Genomic DNA, 20,120 nt, shown 5'->3' on the forward strand with positions numbered 1-20,120 from the left:
GGCTCAGCCGGCTGGACTCCCTGTTGGAGTGTCAGCTGAAGAAGTTGGGCCCTCTCAGTTCAGTCCCAGGTCTCAGCAGTCTTCCACGGCCACAAACAGGCACAGGAGCCCGCACAGTCAGTGCTCTGCATCAGGTACACACTGACTGCATGGTGTGCATAACTGCAGTCTTTGGGGAAACTCAACACTTAAACTCAGGTAAAAACAAATGTTTTCTTTCTAGTTTTATGTAATGCTGGTGGGCTTATGGATGTAGATGGGCTCTTCACTGCGTAGGGGAGAAAAAAGTATAGTTAATGTAATGCTGGTGGATTTCTTTCTGGGTGGGGGGTAGGCTCAGTGCCCAGCTTAAAATATTTTAAAAAATTGTATTAATGTTGGTGGGGATGATCTCTGCAATACCTAGGTTAAAATAAAAAGAACATTTTTATATTTAATGTAGGCAGGTTTCTGAGAGGGAGTGGGCCCTGCAGTACCCAGAACACTAAAAAAACAAAAGGTTTTGTATTTAATGCTGGTGTGTGTTGGGGGGGGGGGGGTCGGTAGGGGGGATAGGACAGGGCTGACACTAGGCTACATGGAGGTGTGGCGAAATAGGGTAGAGCTGATGATTAGCTACGGGATGGATGGTGGGGAAGGGAAGGGCTGATTCCAGGCTATGGGGATGGATGGAGGGGTGGATAGGAAAGGAAAGGGAAAGGCTGATGCCGAGCTACAGTATGTGGGTTATTTTGATGCAGGGCAGCTGTTGGGCAGACTACTTAGAAATCTATCATCAAGTGCATTCTAAGGCATTATTTTCTAGTATCCCCAGAAACACTATTCATACCTCTATACTTAGTGCCCACCCATATTAGCTCTGGCCCACCCAAAAATTCAGGTCTGGCTATGCCATTGTGTCATACAGGCTGCTAAGTCATATTTTTATTCACATTTTTGGAGAGTGGGAGGGGGTCAGTGACCACGGGGGAGGGGGGAGTATTTGGGGTTCACCTCTGATTCCCTCCAGGGGTCATCTGGTCATTTAGTTCACCTTTTTTGTGCCTTATTCATTCTAATAACAGGCCTAGCTGAAAATATCTTAGTTTTAGTCCTGGACGTTTTTGTTTTGTTCCATTTTGACTGAAAAACATCCAAGTCTTAGGGACGCCCAAATGCTGCCCTTAACACCCCTCCCCGATGTGCCCCCTTGAGATTTGGATGCACTGTAGAACAGCAGCATAAAAACACATCTGAAACGTAGGTTTTGAAAATACTGATGTGGATGTTTACTCTTACAGAGAGTGGAGAAGTAGCCTAGTGGTTAGTGCAGTGGATTTTGATCCTGGGCAACTGGGTTCGACTTCGATTCCCACTGCAGCTCCTTGTGACTCTGGGCAAGTTACTTAACCCTCCATTGCCCCAGGTACAAATAAGTACCTGAATATGCTATGCTTTGAATGTAGTTGCAAACCCCACAGAAAGGCAATATATCAAGTCCCATTTCCCTAATAATGTAAACAAAAGCAGACTTCTTAAGACAGACTTTGTGTCCTTGTGAGAATCATTTGTTACTATAAGAGAGATAATGTCCATAAGCAGTCTCCTTAAGATAAATGAGTCTCTCAGGGAGACATCTATTACTATAAGAGAATAAATAGAAATAAATCAAAACATGTAAAAGAAAATAAGATGCCTGTTTAGATAATCCGCAAAAAGCGGAGAACTGGAACGCCCCACGAGAGAATACAGATATGGGAGAAAGTGGGATGTTTGACCACGGAAAACCAAAGACTGTTTTAAGAATCCATCCCTCCAGTCTTTGGTTTTCTGTGGTCAAACATCCCACTTTCTCCCATATCTGTATTCTCTCGTGGGGCGTTTGAGTTCTCCGCTTTTTGCGGATTATCTAAACAGGCATACAGGCATCTTATTTTCTTTTCCAAGAAAATAAGATGCCTGTATGCCTGTTTAAAAAGGCATACCTTACCGATCCAATCTAAATGCCTGAACTCGGCTACACAAGAAAACTAAAGCACGTAATAAACATAACACAATTCTTCCACTCTACGATTCCTAATGTGGCTCTGCCACATGAACTTTATCTTACCACAACATCACATTGTATTTGTTCACACCGGAGTCTGCAAACGCCTCTCCGGTACTATGTAAGCCACATTGAGCCTACAAATAGGTGGGAAAATGTGGGATACAAATGTAACAAATAAAATAAAAAAAAAAAAAAATGCTGCCTCTTTTATTGGACTAAATACATTTTTCGATTAGCTTTCAAAAGTAACCATTCAGATCAGAAATAAGCAAACAAGTTTACAGCACTGCATACGTCTAGTAGCGCTATAAAATAAGTAATAGTAGTAGTAAATGTTGACAAATATCAGAATATATGTGAAACAGAAAAGCATTCCAATGACAGTATCACAGGAAGAGGGTGAGGTGGGTTAGGTGAGAGACGGATAGAGCGGGGTGGGTGAGAGACGGAGAGAGCTGGGTGGCTAATAGGGTGACAAAGCTGTAGAATTTTATGACTTTTTGTTTCGGACCTCATTTGCAACTTTCTTTAAATTAGTCCCTTATTTTCTTATTCCTGTTACTCTATCTTATCTATCTATATGTTCTATCTGTGCTTATACCCTACACTGTCAATTGAAATGTTCTATTACATATTCTGTTGACATTGTAAGTAGTATACTATGCCGTACTTTGTATTGCTGTTTGAATATTTTTACAGCTGTAATTGCATGTTTGATTTATTACTGTACACGCCTTGAGTGAATTCCTTCAAAAAGGCAGTAAACAAATCCTAATAAATGAGTAGAGATTTATTCTTGAAAAGAGATTTTGTATGTAAGAAACGACTTCCTGCCTGTGCAAAGGTAGATTTCAGATGTGAGGCAGGATGGACTGGAGAATGGAGGTGACCGTTTCTTAAATTTTCTTCTAAGTATAAAGATGTTCATGAAGGTTTATTTGATCCATTTCCTGATTCGCTTGAGAAGGATTGTTCTTCATTTCCTGGTTAGAAGATTAGGTGACTGTTTTACATTTAGTACTAAGGGACATCACCTGGATTTACTAGCCTTTACTGATATCCTCAAGTTAGAATCTCATTTTCCAATACAGTTCAGAGTGACACCTGCGATATTCTAATTCATTAATCAGAATCTCCTGGAGATAGGGTTTGGACAGAGTTTTCACCTTTTCTCTGGACTCTGTTTATGACTTTGGTAGAAACTCAAAAGCTTGCTGTATATTGGACTCTTTCCTCCCATCTCTGGTGATTACTCCCTCTCATGAGTATTTGTATTCGCTATTTAACTGGACTGTTTTCCTAGTAGAATGGGTGAGAGAATCATTAATCCTATTTTGAAGGATTTAAAAGAATCAAGAGGCATAGTTTCGAACTAATAGACCTGTTGCCTCAATACCTTTACTTGTTAAACTCAGGGAAGGTTTGGTCTGTTCTCAACTGGACTCCTGTTTAACAAACTATGATATCTTACATTCTACCCAACCGGGTTTTCGCTCCTGCCGAAGCACAGAGACAGTAGTACTTTCTATTTTGGATATAACTCGACATCTTGTGTGTGAAAATGGCAAGGCTTTGCTGCTATGGTTTGATCTTTTGTCTGCGTTTGATTTAGTAGAAAATTACTACTTTTTGCACTTAACCCTATCGGTATTGATGGGAATGTGTTGAACTGGTTTAAGGGGTTTCTGGAATTAAGATCATATAGGGTGAAGAATAATGGAGTTCCATGTGAGAGTTGGAGCCATCCTTGTTCTGTTCCCCAGGGCTCCCCATTATCGCCCACCCTGTTTGATGTCTATTTGCATTCCTCGGGTTCAATGGGGTTACATCACATGTAGTTATGCAGGTGATGTTACTGTTATAATCCCAGTTTTTCTTCTCTGGACAGGCTCAACCCTGCCTCACTACAATTAAGTTCTTGGACGTCTCATTATCGCTTGAAATTAAATATTGCAAAAAACAAATATTTATTGTTTGGCAATAATCCTGATCATATATTGGTTGATCAGACCAGGCAGTCCTGGTCACCAGTAGTGAAGATATTGATATAGATCAGGCCTCTTACTCTTGAAATTCCATCTTTTTTCCCTTTGTAATCTAAGGTGAATTTGTAAATTTTTAGAATTTGAACAGTGTAGTCATTGCTATTATCAAAGCTAAATTATTGTAATCTCCAAAACAGACTATTCACAAGTTACAAGCCATTCAAAACACAGCAATTAGATTCATGTGGGGTTTTTTTTCTAGAAAAAAGGATCGAATTTCCTCCTAGTTCATGGAATTACATTGGCTGCTTGTGGATTCTTTTCAAAATTTCTTGCCTAATTTATAAGATCTTTCACAGCAATGGCCCAGCCTATTTGTTTATCTCATTTACAATTTCAGTCTATTAATGTTATCAATAGAAATCAAACAAAATAAAACATGGAAAAGAAAATAAGATGATACCTTTTTTATTGGACATAACTTAATACATTTCTTGATTAGCTTTCGAAGGTTGCCCTTCTTCGTCAGATCGGAAATAAGCAAATGTGCTAGCTGACAGTGTATATAAGTGAAAACATTCAATGATACAATGTACTGCTTGTGTTACCTTCCATTAAAGGGATAAAGAGATTTAAGATATTCAACCGACTATCTTTATTTCCATAATTTTGGGGCTTCAATATCTGTGTCCTTGTGTAAATTTTCATTTTAAGAAAAATCTTTTTGGTAGGTTTGTTTCTTCTTGAAATCCCAAGAGTTTGATTTGGTTTCTTGTATGTAAAAACCGCTTTGAACCTGGAGGTATTATGCAGTGTAGCAGTATGTACCAGGTGAACTGATGAGTTGTAAGCATAACACGGTTTTTGTATTTTTTTCACCTTTTTAGATCTGAGCTGCAGGTAAGTTAGATGTAGACATAACAGGAAGATGATACCTGCCTCAGAGTGATGACATTCTAAGACCTCTGTTTACTAACTGGCAGTGAGGCAAGAAAGTGGGTAATTTGCCAAGTAATACATGTTATTGGATTTTTTTAAAATCCTAGTGCATGTTAATGACCCCCCTCCCTCCCTGCCATAGGTCTCCCTATAACCCAGCAGGACACAGGTCTTGCAGCTTAAACAGATACCTGCTGTGCAGTTGGTGTAAATAAATCTGTGCAGGAATGCTACACGAGTTTCTGCACATTTTAGGATGTACTCTTTCTCTATCTACATGTCTCTGGGTAGGAGCAGAAGCTGGAACAGTTTGAAGAGTGTATATGAGGATGTAGAGAAATACATGTATAAGACTGCAGTAGATCCAGCAGGAAAGAAGCATGTTCACGAAAGAAAGAGCTGTATCCCTCAGCACTGTAAAGGAGAAAAAAAACAGGACATGAAGCTAAGACTCAATTAAACTGACCGCATTAACGCCTCTTTCACGTGTACAAGACCCAGGTCCAAACACACAGAACACGCCTTCCGAGCAGCTATAAATGCTGATGCCGTAGATTTTGTATTTTAATTATTTATTGGGATTTATTTAGAGCCTTTTCGAAGAAAGTCACCTAAGGCGGTATACAACAAAAGTAAGTTTCACGTAGGCAATAGACAATTATAGCAGTAAATATATTCAAATAACCAAACAAAGTATGGCAAAGTATACTTCTTGCAATGTCAACACAATACACAATAAAACATTTTAATAGGGTGTAAGCTGCTTTGTCCATCCCTCCGTCTCTCCCTGTCTCTCACCGAACCCACCCCAGTGGTTAAGCAAGTCCTGCTACAGGATGTGAAGACTGTGTTAGTCCCTTTGTGTGTGTTATGAGCTTGTTAATTCTCTTTGTATCTAGTGATGTGGCTAGATCACATTTGTAGTCCTGGTTAGACCCATAAGCGTAGCCAGGTTTTGATGTTAAGGGGAGCTGAGCTTTTGTGAAATAGCGTCAGTCTGAAGCTGAATAGCTGATTTGGAAAGGCAGCATTTTATTCAAAATTCACTTGGGGGAGCAGCTGCTCCTCTTGCACCCCCACCTAGCTACACCTCTGGCTAGATCATGCCCAGAACACACCCTTTTCATTACTGTGGATTTACACATGTAAGTAGATCCATTCTGGGCACAGGCAAACCTAAAAGTGACCCCCAAAAGTTAAATGTGTTACAAATACTGCAGATAATGTGACGCTTAGCAGTGTGCAGGCAACACGTCTTGCAGTTGATGTACACATTGGCTTTCCATCATCCTGTATATCTGATTATTTGTAACCAGCTAGTGTCCGGTTCTGGGTCGTTTCCCCTTCCCCTCACCTCTTTACTTTCTGTATTTTGCTGTGCCTATTTCAGGAAGGTGGGTGTTGGAAGAGAGGCATTTTTTGTCCATATTGGGAAGTGGCTTTCTGTCCTGGCAGCTGTCACTGATCATGTTTCCTGGGTCCCCTCAGCCATCTGTTATCTCTGCTTTTCCAACAGAAGCACATTCTTGCTGTCACTAGTCTGACAGACACTGCAGCTGTAAGGAACTGCAGAGCTGGGATCAAAGAGACCAGGCCAGACCACCTCATCTCATATATGGACAGAAACAGCTTAAACCAAGGCTTAATTTATGGGAATGGGGGGGGGGGGGGGAGGGGGAACGGACTGCCTAGAGCCCACCATTTCTTTTAGACCCCAAAGCAGCAGGGGAGTCTGCCCCAGCCCCTCCACTCCAGGAAGCCAGCCGAGAAGAGGTGAGGGGGTGAGTCTAGGGCAGGGCTCTCTGCTCTCTAAACCAGCCCCTCTGCTCGCCCACCCCCTCTTCCTTTTTTCCACAGCTACCCATTTTTTTCTCTACTGATTAAGCTCTGACTTCAACTGTCCCAGCTGTGCAAGACCTGCAGGTTAGCAGGAAAGAAAACATGTCTGAAAACTGCTGAAAGTGTGTAGTAAATGCAGGAAAGAGGAAATAGCCTGAGCTGTTTTCTGCTTCAGCACTGCACAAGACAGAATTTCAAGCTGTAAGACAGTTTCTGAATTGCTAGACATGTGCTAATTAATTGATTTGATTTGATTGCAGAATGACTCTCTCTGTCTCTGTTTTTTTTTTTTTTTGTTTTTAACGCCTTCCCTCCTTTTCCTCTTCTCCTGGTCTAGCGGCCATCCCTGGGTATTAAGACCATCGGTGGTGAGACTTCCATCAGCCTCAGGTTTTCAGCAGGCATCTTGCGCTCTTGTAACCTCTCTTCCCTTTTATATTAATCTCATGAATTTCAGTAATTATACTCACTTTGGAGCACATTGCCTGTTTCGAGACTCATCTGCACCCCCCCCCCCCCCCCCCCCCCAAAACCCTGACTGGCTTTTTTTCTTGCAGTCTTCTGCTTGCCCATTTGTTCATATCTTTGCTGAACTTGTCTTTACAAGAAACCTTGTTCTGGAGTTGGCTGTCAGGTCTGCAGAAATTGTCTGGGACAGAAGGTTTGTGTTCACAGAGATTTTTGACTGCACAGTGGAGTCCTGCAGTTTGGGACTCACAGTTATAGCTCAGAAAAGGACATAATTCAAGCAGAAAGCTTGGCTTTATGTAAAATTTATTTTGGTTCCCAGCAAAGAAAATTAATTCTACCTATGGTATGATGCATCAAGTTCTCTCCCCACATATAATGGGAGAAAAAGCATCATCAATGAGTTATGAATCTGACATCTTAGTCATTTATTTACCCACAACACTGCAGCCACTGAGACAGGAAAGGAATCTCTCTGGTGGGAAATATCCCTTAAGAATGATCTAGAACGTGAGTGAATTGTGTGGGGGCAAAAATTAAGGGTTTAGGAATAATACACAAGAGCCTCTGTCAGCCTCTAAAATGAAACTCATCTGAGAGGCAAGATAAGTGTGAATTTGTAGAAATTCAGAGATGACACTTTGTGTGGGCAACAAACATTTTATTATGCACGTTCTAGAAAATGGTGTTTCTCAAAGTGTCCATCCAGTCCAGTTTTTAGCATATCCAAAAACAATAGATGCGAGACAGATTTGCCTGCCTCTGGCCTACACTATCTTATGCATATTCCTAGGGGATATTCTGAAAACCTGACTGACTGGACAGGTTTGAGAACCATTGTCCTAGATTACCATTTTTTCCCATATTTCAGCCAGTGAAAAAGAAAAAGTATTCTCTGGGCCCTCTAAAACAGAAACACAGACCGTAGCCCCCAATGACCAGTAGTGGTTTCAAGACATGACAGGGTTAAACAGGCATTAGCCTGTGTCATCTCTATTTGCTTAGCTGGGTTTATTTCTGCAAGAGAGAACCAAATGAAGGGAAAAATGTACCTGGACTCCTCCTGGCAGAAACTGTAAAAGAGAGAAAAGTGAAGAGTGGAAATGTCAAAACGGGCCAAGGTCTGAACTTTAAAATGCAGAGCTAAAAAATAAATTGCTTGGAAACATCTTATGCTAAAATAACTTTCTCTCAGCTTCTCAAACAGCAAAAGTTGTGGGAGGAAAAGTGTATGGACAGCGCACCAGGAATCTGGCCTAAGCCGTGCAAGTTCATCCCTGATCCAGAGGGCATTTTGCACATGGTTTAGCTGGCAATACACTTTTCTGAAAAACACTTTTCTCTTTTAGCTTTTTGGGAATAAAATATTTATTTCAGAGCAGGGAAAACACAGACTGGCTGCATTTTTTACACAGCTCTGCCTGGTCTTTTAATGGTCTGATTTCTGACGTTTGTCTAGTTAGTATTTAGAAGCTACCACCTTATCAAAGCTAAATGTATTTGTGAAATTGAATGGACAGGTCATCCTTGTGCTGCCATGAACACTGATTCCCAAATGAATGTGTTTAAAGGAGGCTAAAAGACAAAGCAGTGGGAGCAAAGCTATGAGAACAGTACCAGTAATAGGGGAAAAATCCAGCCTGTCAGCTTTCCAGCATTACTACAATGAATATGCATGAGAGAGATTTATATAGAGTGGAATCTCCAACATATACATATATATATATATATATATATATATATATATATATATATAATGTGTGAAATACCAAAAGCGGGGTAAGAAATAACACAGATAAAGGCTATACAAGTTTTGAGGGGCAACTTTCATTTTTGAGAGTTTTGTGTACTACAGGGTCAGCAGCCAGGGCTGATGCCATTTCTTTCACAACTTTGATATTTTTCATGTTCTGCAGCATAAAACCTGCAGGTACCTAAAGTGGGGTATGTGATTTCTGGGGTTAATTACTTTGTTATTATTAAATGTTTCTCATGTTTTAAACAAATAATTAGTCCATACTGGAGGCTGAATTTTTGCAGGATTATACAGTTGATATTCCTCTTTCTTGTGGTACAAATAAGTCACATACCCCACTTTTGGTACTTTTTCACTCAGCGGGACACACACACACAAATCTGTCTCATAATAATGCATATTCATCATGGTAATCCTGAAAACCCAGCTGGCTGTTTACTGCCAGAAGAGGGCTCAGGATGAAACTTCGGAGGGTTCCCCAAGCCCACCAGCAAGCTCAACTTTAGTCAGGCTTTGGTGTCCCCTGTGACATGAGGTGTGTCCAGAAAGCATAACTGCAAGGCTTTGAAAGGATGTGCCAGATAGTGGAATAATCCCTTCATCCTGCCCCATGTCTGCAGGATGGGCTTGAGGGTCGCTCTTTATCTGTGTTCTGGCTGCAGATTAAAAGGTCACATGAGGTTGTGATGAATGTATAGAGCAGACTAAAGCAATCCTGCAGTGTCTGGGTCTCTCCTCCGTGGAATCCACTGTGCTGTCTTCTGAAGCCCCTTAGATTCCGAAATTGAGCAAGATGTTAAAGACAAGTTCTACTTCTATTCTTTTCTTTTCCCCCCTCTGGGCGTTTTCCATCCTTTCTAAATCGGTTCACACGTTCTCTTGAATGTACGCCTTTCTCTGTCACAGCATTACATTTTATGCAAGAGATGGTATTTGTGAATATGTAGCCACCTGGCATCTTGTATCTGTGCATTGTGGAATGGCTTAAATTTGAGGACTTGTATAGAATCAAGCTCTCTGCATGGGGGTCGTGGGATAAACGGACAGAGCACAGGTACAGAATAGCTCACTATGACCTGGCATTTCACAGAGAAAACTAATTCCACACATCAGGGCTGCTTCCTCGGCTGTAGGGATGGAATGTCTAGGAATGTTGAGCCTTGGAAAAGATCCAGTTTAAGAGGATTTGTACCTGTGTGAGCATTCCTGCTTTCAAACACTAAAATTGTATGCACTGGAGTTTCCTGTCCTCATTACTAACCCCCTACTAGGGTAATTTCTAACTAATGGTTTTCCTGTAGATAGAGTCCATAGAAGGCTTAACACTGGAACTGATGCTGCTGCTTCATCTTGGGATGTGGGAGACAGGTGTGTTCGTGTGCTGAGTTTGTCTCTCTCCTGTGCTGTAACATCAGTATATTGGTGTGTAATTCATACACTGCAGAGAGTGGAATGTCAATAGAAGGGCGTATATCGCTCACTCAACACACACACACACACACACACACACACACACCCAAAACATGAGCTTTTATCACTCAACTGACATACTCACTGACACCCCCCCCCCCAAGAAAAAAAAACATGAGGCTTGTATCACTCACCTGAAACACACCAATCCCCCCAAAACATGAGGCTTATAACTCAACATACACACCAACCCCCCCCAAAACATGAGGTTTTATCACTCAACTGACATACTGACCCCCCCCCCCCCAAAAAAAAAAGACATAAGGCTTATCACTCAACACACTCACCCCCAAAACATGAGGCTTATCACTCAACTGACATAGGCACTGACCCCCCCCCAAAAAAAACCATGTCTTGTATCATTCACCTGAAACACACTCAACATACACACCAGCCCCCCCAAAACATGAGGCTTTATCACTCAACTGACATAGTCACTGACCCCCCCCAAGACTTAAGGCTTATCACTCAACACACACACACACCCCCAAAAACATGAGGCTTTATCACTCAACTGACATACTGACCCCCCCCCCCCCAAAGAAAAAAAACATGAGGCTTGTATCACACACACACACACACAAGTTCTATCAGTGACTACTCATCCCACAGCGCTACATACAGTCATTGTACAAAATTTTCATTTCTCTTCCACATACATTTTTGCCTTCTAGTCATTTTTTTTCCTGTAAGACATCTTGTGTAGAATCTTGTTTCTTGTTAATGACACCAACAGTTATAAATCTTTCCGACATACATTTGAAACTTAGCACACAGAGCCATGTAGTGAAGAGAAAGTGTGTTTTTGGCACTGCAGATGGCACAGAGACAGCTGGGACATCATGGGGTGAGCGTTGATAAGAATCTCTTTTGGGTCTGGGCGCAGTGTTTTCACTCATGAATGACATTCTAAAGGACACACCTGGAGAAATCTGCTGTTAAAAGGTTTTCTCCCTATTTAGCTGCTAAAGTTTTCAGATATGAGTTTCATCGGAGTATATGTGTAAGGGTAAGGCAGAGGTGCTTTAGGAGTGAGGGATATGTCTGTACATGCTGTGTTTTATATGACAGCTTCATGTGTACAGCAGACAGAGCAGGTTACAGTAAAGAGACAGGAGCAGCTTCACGCTGCCACCGTGTTTCACATCCTGCCGGGCACAGCTTTCACTAGTGAAACTCTTATTTGTTCTGGTAGAAGAAAATTAGAATGAGGTATATAATCTATGTGCCGCAGAGTTCTAGGTATGTTAAGACAGACCTATTTGAATAGCTTTGCTATAAATTTCACAGTTTTGCATAAGTTCCTTTGAGAAGTGCCAAAATGCCTTTCGGTGGATGCTTGAAGTGAGGGGGATATGACAGAGGTCTATGAAGTGATGAGTGGCGTAGAGCGGGTAAATGTCAATCCATTGTTTATGCTTTCAAAAAGTGCAAAGACCAGGGGACACTCCATGAAGTTACATGGTACTACTTTTAAAATAAATAGGAGAGAACATTTTTTCACACACCACAATGAAGCTCTGGAATTTGGTTTGGACACATTCTTGGAGGAAACGTCCATAAGCTGCTGTTAATGTAGACCTGGAGAAAGCCACTGCTTATCCCAAGGTCAGTAACATGGGATCTTGTCCCTTTTTCGGACTGTAGCAGGTACTTTTCCCTGGATACTGGGTAGATGGACCTGTGGTCTGACCCAGTATGGCTGTTCTTATGTTCTTAACAACCCCAGTAAAGAGTAAGTGTCTTCCCGATGTCCAGAGTGGGGTAAGTAAGTTGTGTTGAATGTAGCATCTGCAATCCTTTTGACAGGAGAATTTGCAAGACCGTAGATGGGAGAATGGGGTGTGGGTGGGTGGCGGGGGTGAGACATTAGGGTTGTGCCTCAGATCTGATTAAAGTCTGGTGAGGTTTCCTGTTGAATTGTTCTTGTCACCTTTGAAAAGCAATTGGTTTTTTAGTTTTAACCTCTCTGATTAGGAATGAGGGATAAATCTTGATGCATTGGAACTGTGTCCACTGCCTTCTGTCTGTTTTACTGTACCTTTCAGCGACCAGAAGACACGTCACAGTCCAATGTGCCTCTCCAGCCTCAGGGTCCTGAGAGTGACGACAATAACCTTGCACCCAAGCGCCTGCACGTTTCCAACATCCCTTTCCGCTTCCGAGACCCAGACCTGCGCCAGATGTTTGGGGTGAGTGAGGCGGGGGCTACAGGGAGACGCTCCTGGTGCAAATTCTACCCCTGAGGTCACATGACCGCACTGATTCAGAATAGTAAATGGTTATGTCTGACAATCAAACACATAAGAAAACCATTCTTTCCGATGAAATATCACCAGATTTCCATGTTAGACAGTGTGATCCCTGCCTGCCCTAGAGAACTGCAATGTGTGCATAGAGCAAAATGAGAAGTGAACGAGTCCCTATAGCGTAATGTCTGCTCTTCTGATATTTCATTGCAAGGTTGTCTCTTCTCCTGAAGTATAAAATGCTCTCTTTTTCTCTGCTTCTGGACTTGTGAAATGATCTCTTTCTAGTCTGGGGCTTAGAGGGATCTAGAACCAGCAATAGCATTTGGTTCTTCAAACTGAAGGTCTTAAATGAGAACGAGGCTGATTTTTAATACAGGAAGCTCTGAGTCTAAGGTCTTTGCAGAATTTTAAAAGGATTTGTTTCTGGTAATTGTGGGAGCAGGAATCTCCTTTCAGATTCTAGGTTTGTCACATTCTCGGTGAAGGGTGTGGAAATGTGTAAGTTGTTTGTCTTTCCTTTAAACAAGTCCTAATGTCTTGCTTTTAAATGGGTGAATGATGGAATGAAGCCTGGATAGAAAAGCTGAGAGTGCGTCTGCTCTGCGTATTGAGCTCAGCAGGGGGCAGTCTAGAGCCACTGTCTGCATGCGGCAGAGGGCAGCGCATCCATATTTATGCTTCAGTGAAAGCTACAAGGCGACATGATCTATGCAGTCTGCTGCTTATATTGGATAGAAACTTTCATTTACACTGACTTCAGATGCTCACAAACTCTTTTCTTTTTCTATACAGCAATTTGGAAAAATATCGGATGTGGAAATAATCTTCAATGAACGTGGATCAAAGGTAACGTGATTCTCTTGGCTGCTGTCTCTGTGTTTTTTGTGTGTATCACATCACTGGCTGTGAGTGAAGGGCTTTTTTCTCTCTTCTCACCCCTAGGGCTTTGGGTTTGTCACCTTTGAGAGCAGTGCGGATGCAGACCGAGCCCGGGAGAAACTGAACGGCACTATCGTGGAGGGTCGGAAGATAGAGGTCCGCAGCCTCTCATTCTGCAAAGCTCTGACACAGTTTAGGAAACTCCTTTCACTCTCCCTGACCACCTTGTGTTTTACCCTTTAGGTGAATAATGCAACAGCTCGGGTGGTCACCAAGAAGTCACAACCCTCAGTAGTAAACGGTATGTCAGACTGCCGGGTAATCTGGTAGACGGCTCTGAGGGTGTTTCACTTCTGATCTAATTTCAGCAATGTTTGGAAGCTTTCAAACTCCTGGACTCTTCTTTGTGCCCCTCTTGGCTTCTAGGATGGAAAATAAACCCAGTCGTCAGCACTGTGTATGCTCCAGACCTTTACACAGGTGGGTACAAGTCTGAAATGTCCCAGGCTGTAACTTCTGCATCATGCAGTGGATTTCTCGGAAGATACATGGAGGAACATGTCCTGTCTGGTGCCTTCTTTACCCTAAGGGCCAGCACTTCACTTCTGCTGTGATTCCCTGAGGGTGGAGAGGGCATCCTTTCCTTCTCTTGCACAGTGTACCTAAAGGCAGGCATTAATTTGGACAACTGTGTCATTATGGATGTATATTCTAGGGAATGCTTTCAAAACCCTTTAATTCTTTCTTGCTCATGAAGGAGGCATCTTTATGAAGCGTTTTCAATATAGACCGTAAAGCACACTTTAAACAGGAAATGGTAATTGCAAATTTGTAAGGGTGAAGAACGGCCTAGAAATTCACCTGCTGCATCTTATAAAACGCAGGCACACAGTACACACACAGAGTTGTGTCTGCTGAAGATTTGTTCCTGGAGGTGCTGGTATGAGCTGTGTGTATATAGTTCCTGGGGATATTGGTGTTGTGAGCTATGTGTGTGTTTTATAAAACGCAGGCATACAGTACAAATACAGAATTGCACCTGCTGTAGAAAAGCTGTTAATTTGTGGGAAAACATTGGTGTGGATGGGGGACAGTTCTGAGAGCTAATTTTTCTAGAGGCCTCTCTATTGCACGTATAAAATAGGCACGTTTTGGCCATTTTTATAGGTGCTCCATTATAAATGTTGTGCTTTTTCTTCATTTTTTTTCTCTCAGTGGCCAGTATCCCATACCCAGTGGTTGCCCCTGCCTTGGCGTACAGAGGAGGCCATTTTCGGGGTCGTGGGCGAGCCGTGTACAGCACAATTCGAGCAGGGACAGCCACGTCTTCTCCAGTTCCAGCCTATGGAAGGTAAGCGAGTGTTTTGTGTCCAGAGTACCCATCTTTTCAGGGAATATACAGATATTACAACACGCCACTGTTTTTCTTTCCTCAGTGTGCTTTGCCAGGATGGCCTGTACACTACTGATATGTATGTAAGTACTTTCTGAAGACTTAGTAACTAAGGGTAACATCCAGAGCATGTATCTGTGTGTCTTACTGAATGTTGTGAGTGGAGGAGTAGCCTAACGGTGATAGCACGAGGCAGACAACCAGGGAATCTGAGTTCAACCCCCCCCCCCCCTTGCGCGGCTACTTGTGATCTTGGGCAAGTCACTTAACCCTCTACTGCCTCAGGTACAAACTTAGATTGTGAGCCCTCCAGGCACAGAGGATTTCCTAGTGTACCTGAATGTAACTCACCTTGAGCTACTCTAGAAAAAGATGTGAGCTAAATCCAAATAAATAATTTTACAGAGAGCAGCGATGCTGAGTCCTACTCTCTCCAGTGTCTATGTCAGGGCAGTATCTGGAGAAGGGAAAGAAATTTGGGCTCCTCTTTCTCTGTTTATCCCAAAGCCTGGAAGCCCTGGACTGGGGGCAGGGAGACTTCTGGCCTATCATTTACATCTGCTGACATGTTATACATGTGACCTCTTTTTCAGGGTTACACAACCTATCGTGTTGCACAGCCACAAGCAGCAGCGACAGCGTACAGTGACGGGTAAGTACAAAAAATGATATGGCTACAGTGCAGTACATAAATGCCAAAATTACATCCACATAACTGCTTAGGAAGAGAGACAGTCCTGCCCGAGCTTCACTTTTACAAACTGTTAATCTCTACTGTATTCCTTCTCCCCCTGCCACCTCTCCAGCTCCCCTGCCTGCCTTTCCCTAGAGTGACCTGGTACCCTCTGGAGCAGCAGCAGTACCTAATTTCTCTTTCCCTGTGTGCTGTCAAATTCAAGAAGATAGTTCCCCTGGCGTTTTCTTCACAAACACACAGACGTCACCAGCACAAACTGCTGAAACCTCCCTTCTGCAATGTAGTGACATAATTCTGATAGCAAACATTTTAGGGTTTAACTCTGGGAAAAGTCATTAGTACCTCAGCGATATGCAGTCTGGTGGGACAAACCATTAACGAGAAACTGTCTATTTCCTCCTAACCCTGGAAATGGCTCTTCCTTCTGCAGGTTTGGACGTGTTTACACAGCAGATCCCTATCATCATGCAGTGGGGCCGGCATACGGAGTCGGCACAATGGTGAGTACAGTGATATTAAGAAACGCTTGGAAATTTTATTTGTCTGGGGAACAATGGATTTTTTTTTTAATGAAAATGTATACATTTATAATCAAGCAAATGCTTGTTTGAAAAGCAATACATTTCAATCTGTTTAAGGAACGATGGATTTTTATTCTCTGAAATTATTTTATTTAATACTGAGTGTTCTAGAGTGCAGGACTTGGTGCCCTGAAGCAGCATAAAACATCCCAGAGCTCGTCATCCTTTATTTAAGGGTTTAATTTCCTGTAATTGTGAGAAGGCAAATGAAATCCCTGGAGAAAGTTAAGCCAGTAAACCCTGGTGCGAGGCTGTGGCCTGAAAGTGCTAAATTTAAGAACTGGACTAAACCCTCATCCCGTCTTCTTAGACTTCTTTTGCAGTTTTTTTCTGTGTATCTGTTACTTTCTCAATATTGCATGATTTTTAAAAAAAATTCTTTTATTTCCACAATTCCAAATAATTACAAAGCATAACTCTGCACAGAAATTAACCGTTAATCATCCAACAGGACAAAAATAGTCTCAAGGAAATAATTAAATATGATGTTATATTGGTAACTATAGTCCACAATCGAGGAGGAGGTGGTCCAAGAAAATCATATGAGGCAGAAAAAAATAATTACATAATAAGATCTTGCACCATTAATATATCTATCCCTACTATCAGAGTAAGAAGTACTACTACTACTACTATTTAGCATTTATATAGCGCTACAAAGCGTACACAGCGCTGCACAAACATATAAGAAAGACAGTGCCTGCTCAAAGAGCTTACAATCTAACAGACAAAAATAAAGCAAACAAAGCAATTAATTTGTAGAGGAAAGAGGTGAGGAGGGTAGGTGGAGGCAAGTGGGTTACAAGTCAAAAGCAATATCAAAGAGGTGGGCTTTTAAACTAGATTTAAAGATGGTCAAGGATGATGTAAGACGTAGGGGCTCAGGAAGTCTATTCCAGGCATAGGGTGCAGCAGGACAGAAGGAGCGAAGCCTGGAGTTGGCAGTAGTGGAGAAGGGAACAGATAAGAAGGATTTATCCATGGAACGGAGAGCACGGGAAAGGGTGTAGGGAAGGACGAGTGTGGAGAGATACTGGGGAGCAGCAGAGTGAATACATTTATAGGTCAGCAGAAGAAGCTTGAACAGAATGCGAAAACGGATAGGGAGCCAAAATGATACACTGTATTGTGAAAATGCACTAAAATCTTAACGGATACCTTGCTCCTGATATCAAGAAACGTTTTCTAGACACATCAGGAAATAGCCAAAGTTTTTCTCCCAGAAACATGACAGAAGTAGTTCACCTCAAATAAAGCCTACGCAAAGCTTCTTATCTTGCAAGAACACAAAGGGGACCACACAAGGTGTAACCCTCAATGTTACCTCATCCTGAGGACTTAGTAAAAAAGCTGAGACATTTAAACTATCTGAAGAAATTTCTGCTACAGGACCTTCCATGGCCCCACCCGAGTCTAAGACCTCAGCAAAAAATATACCTTCTGTAAACAGTGGTATTCCATCCTCAGGATAGTAACATAGTAAAGACCTGTACAGTCCATCCAGTCTGCCCAACAAGATAAACTCATTTTACATAGTATACAATACTTTATATTTGTCTTTGCCATTCTCAGGGTACAGACCGTAGAATCTGCCCCTCACTGGTTTTGCTTCCCAATTACCAGTGTTGCCACCCAATCTCCACTAAGATTCCGTGGATCCAGAAAAGCAGAATGAGACTTGGGGTAATAGTCAACCTCTTGCCTTCACTGCCGATGGAGTGTAACCAATGTCCCAGGAGTAGAGGGTCATCCTCCTGTCCTTCCACTGGTGGAGTGTAGCCAATCATTGTCCTAGGGGTAGGGGTCATCCTTCTGTCCTTCACTGCTGGTGGAATGTAGCCAGTCAATGCCATGGGATTGACGTCTCTCCCTCCCTCCCTTCTTCCAGTCAGTGAGGCAGAAAGTGAGGTGGTGAGGGTAAGGAAGGAGGACAGAGATGAGAGAGGGCTGTGAGAAAAAAAAGAAAGGACAATTGGAGAGGTGAGAGAGGGCTGTGAGAAAAAAAGAAAGGATAGTCTGAGAGGTGAGGGAGAACGTGAGGTGGTGAGGGTAAAAAAGGAGAGAAATGAGAGGGCTGTGAGAAAGCAAGAGGACAGGCAGAGAGGTGAGGGAGAAAGTGAGGTGGGAAGGGTAAGGAAGGAGGAGAGAAATAAGAGAGGGCTGAGAGAAAAAAAAGAAAGGACAGTCGGAGAGGTGAGAGAGGGCTGTGAGAAAAAAAGGACAGACAGAAAGGTGAGGGAGAAAGTGAGGTGGTGAGGGTAAGGAAGGAGGACAGAAATGAGAGAGGGCTGTGAGAAAGCAAGAGGACAGGCAGAGAGGTGAGGGTAAAGGAGGTGGAGAGAGAAAGATGGGAGACAGCAAGGTAATGAGGTGAGAGAGAGATACAGTGGGTGTGAGTAATGTCTGTGTATTTCTGCTCTGTTTTTCTAATGGTCTTTACTTTCTCTTCTAGGCTAGTCTTTATCGAGGGGGCTACAGCCGCTTCACACCTTACTAAGGATCAAGTACCTCCTGGTTTCGTCAACATGGCCGCAGCCGTCCTCAAGAAAACGAGAGGGGAAGTTTTGAGAACATATTTAGCAATTTACTGATGCACCTATCTTTCAACCTCTCTGAAAACACGACTGCCTAAACGCTGGAGTACAGTATGGGTGAATTTCATAGAGACTTAGGAATTTTCGATTACCAAACCTTTTTCTGAGAGCCTGGTCAGCTGATAGATATCTTCCACTGGTGAGGGAAAACCTTGCAGGAGGACCTGGCCTGGGGCTTCAATGTCCTTTTCACACACTGTTCTGTGGTGTAATGGGAAACCCATCTGTTGCCTACTGAAACCAAACTTTCTTCTACTTCTGCCTCAATCCAACTAAAACCTCATCTCTCCAAACTAAAGAGACAGCACAGATGCAGACACGGAGGAGTTGCTTCTGAAAATCTTCTTGCATAACAAATGATTTATAGGATAGGCAGGGAAAATGCTTTCCCTTCATACAACTTTTGTAAAAGCTTATTATCAGGTAGGAACCAGAAATTCCAGCTGCTTTTAATAATGTCGGAGCAGGGGTTAGTTTAGGATGGTTCGGCAGAGACCACTGACGATTGTGGTTTTCAATGAAAAGCCCTGGAGACCACCTAGTCAGAATTAGGGGAGCATTAGCCATACAGCGAGCGGGTGAAGCAGGGCTGTTCCCACAGCAGCTTAGTCCACTGGGCACAACCAAAACTAGGAGCCAAGAAAACCCCCAGAGGAGCCAAAATATCTTTCTGTGCCTTTGATTAATTTCAGTCTTTGCTGTAGGTGCCCTGTGGTTTAGTGCAGGAAGATGCAAATGGCTAGGGCTCCTTATTCCTTTTTAAATATTATTCATATGTGGGATAAATAAGATTTTAGTATTACTAGCTATCTACAAATGACGGGTTTCTAGATGGAAAGACGAGAAAGCCAGGGAATCTAATTATTTATCGGCACTGGAATCCCAAATTGGATGGACTCTCCCATGATGTATAATAATTAGCATTGGATTTATTAGTGCAAAAGGTTTCCAGCATGGTGTTGCACAGAATTTCTACTACTTCTGGATGAAAATTTTCAGTCAGAAATGATGAAATCTCTTGTGCTTATAAAGGGTATCAGTGGCAGCGAATATCTGCCTGAGGATTTTGTCCAGAATAATTCCCTACTAACAACGTTGAAAACTGTTCCAGGCTTCACCTGTCACCTCGTTTAGCTAGCTGTTATTTCTATGTGAAAGCTGTGTAGAAGACACTGTCTGCCACACATCTGCCTATAAAACTGTTATTTCTTCTTTACAACTGTACCATATCTGTTCCA

General features: G+C 42.4%; 1 protein-coding gene across 5 annotated transcripts in view; it reads left to right on the forward strand.

Annotated features, from left to right (window-relative positions):
* LOC115466641 (RNA binding protein fox-1 homolog 1-like) overlaps positions 1 to 18,879 on the forward strand; it is a 38,521-nt gene extending 19,642 nt beyond the window's left edge. For 2 of the 5 annotated variants that reach the window (XM_030198023.1, XM_030198024.1), the window contains exons 3-12: positions 12,535 to 12,678; positions 13,531 to 13,584; positions 13,681 to 13,773; positions 13,861 to 13,918; positions 14,044 to 14,097; positions 14,833 to 14,968; positions 15,054 to 15,093; positions 15,604 to 15,662; positions 16,138 to 16,207; positions 18,741 to 18,879. In XM_030198023.1, the coding sequence (XP_030053883.1) occupies positions 12,535 to 12,678; positions 13,531 to 13,584; positions 13,681 to 13,773; positions 13,861 to 13,918; positions 14,044 to 14,097; positions 14,833 to 14,968; positions 15,054 to 15,093; positions 15,604 to 15,662; positions 16,138 to 16,207; positions 18,741 to 18,785 (753 nt within the window). In that variant the 3' untranslated portion in view covers positions 18,786 to 18,879. Of the gene's footprint in view, positions 1 to 6,946; positions 6,994 to 7,129; positions 7,161 to 7,190; positions 7,209 to 12,534; positions 12,679 to 13,530; positions 13,585 to 13,680; positions 13,774 to 13,860; positions 13,919 to 14,043; positions 14,098 to 14,832; positions 14,969 to 15,053; positions 15,094 to 15,603; positions 15,663 to 16,137; positions 16,208 to 18,740 lie in introns of those variants that run through there. The other 3 variants (XM_030198026.1, XM_030198025.1, XM_030198027.1) reach the window with 3 other exon arrangements.
* The last annotated feature ends 1,241 nt before the right edge of the window (positions 18,880 to 20,120 follow it).

This window comes from Microcaecilia unicolor, chromosome 3 (genome assembly GCF_901765095.1).
Source record: "Microcaecilia unicolor chromosome 3, aMicUni1.1, whole genome shotgun sequence".
Lineage (NCBI taxonomy): Eukaryota > Metazoa > Chordata > Amphibia > Gymnophiona > Siphonopidae > Microcaecilia > Microcaecilia unicolor.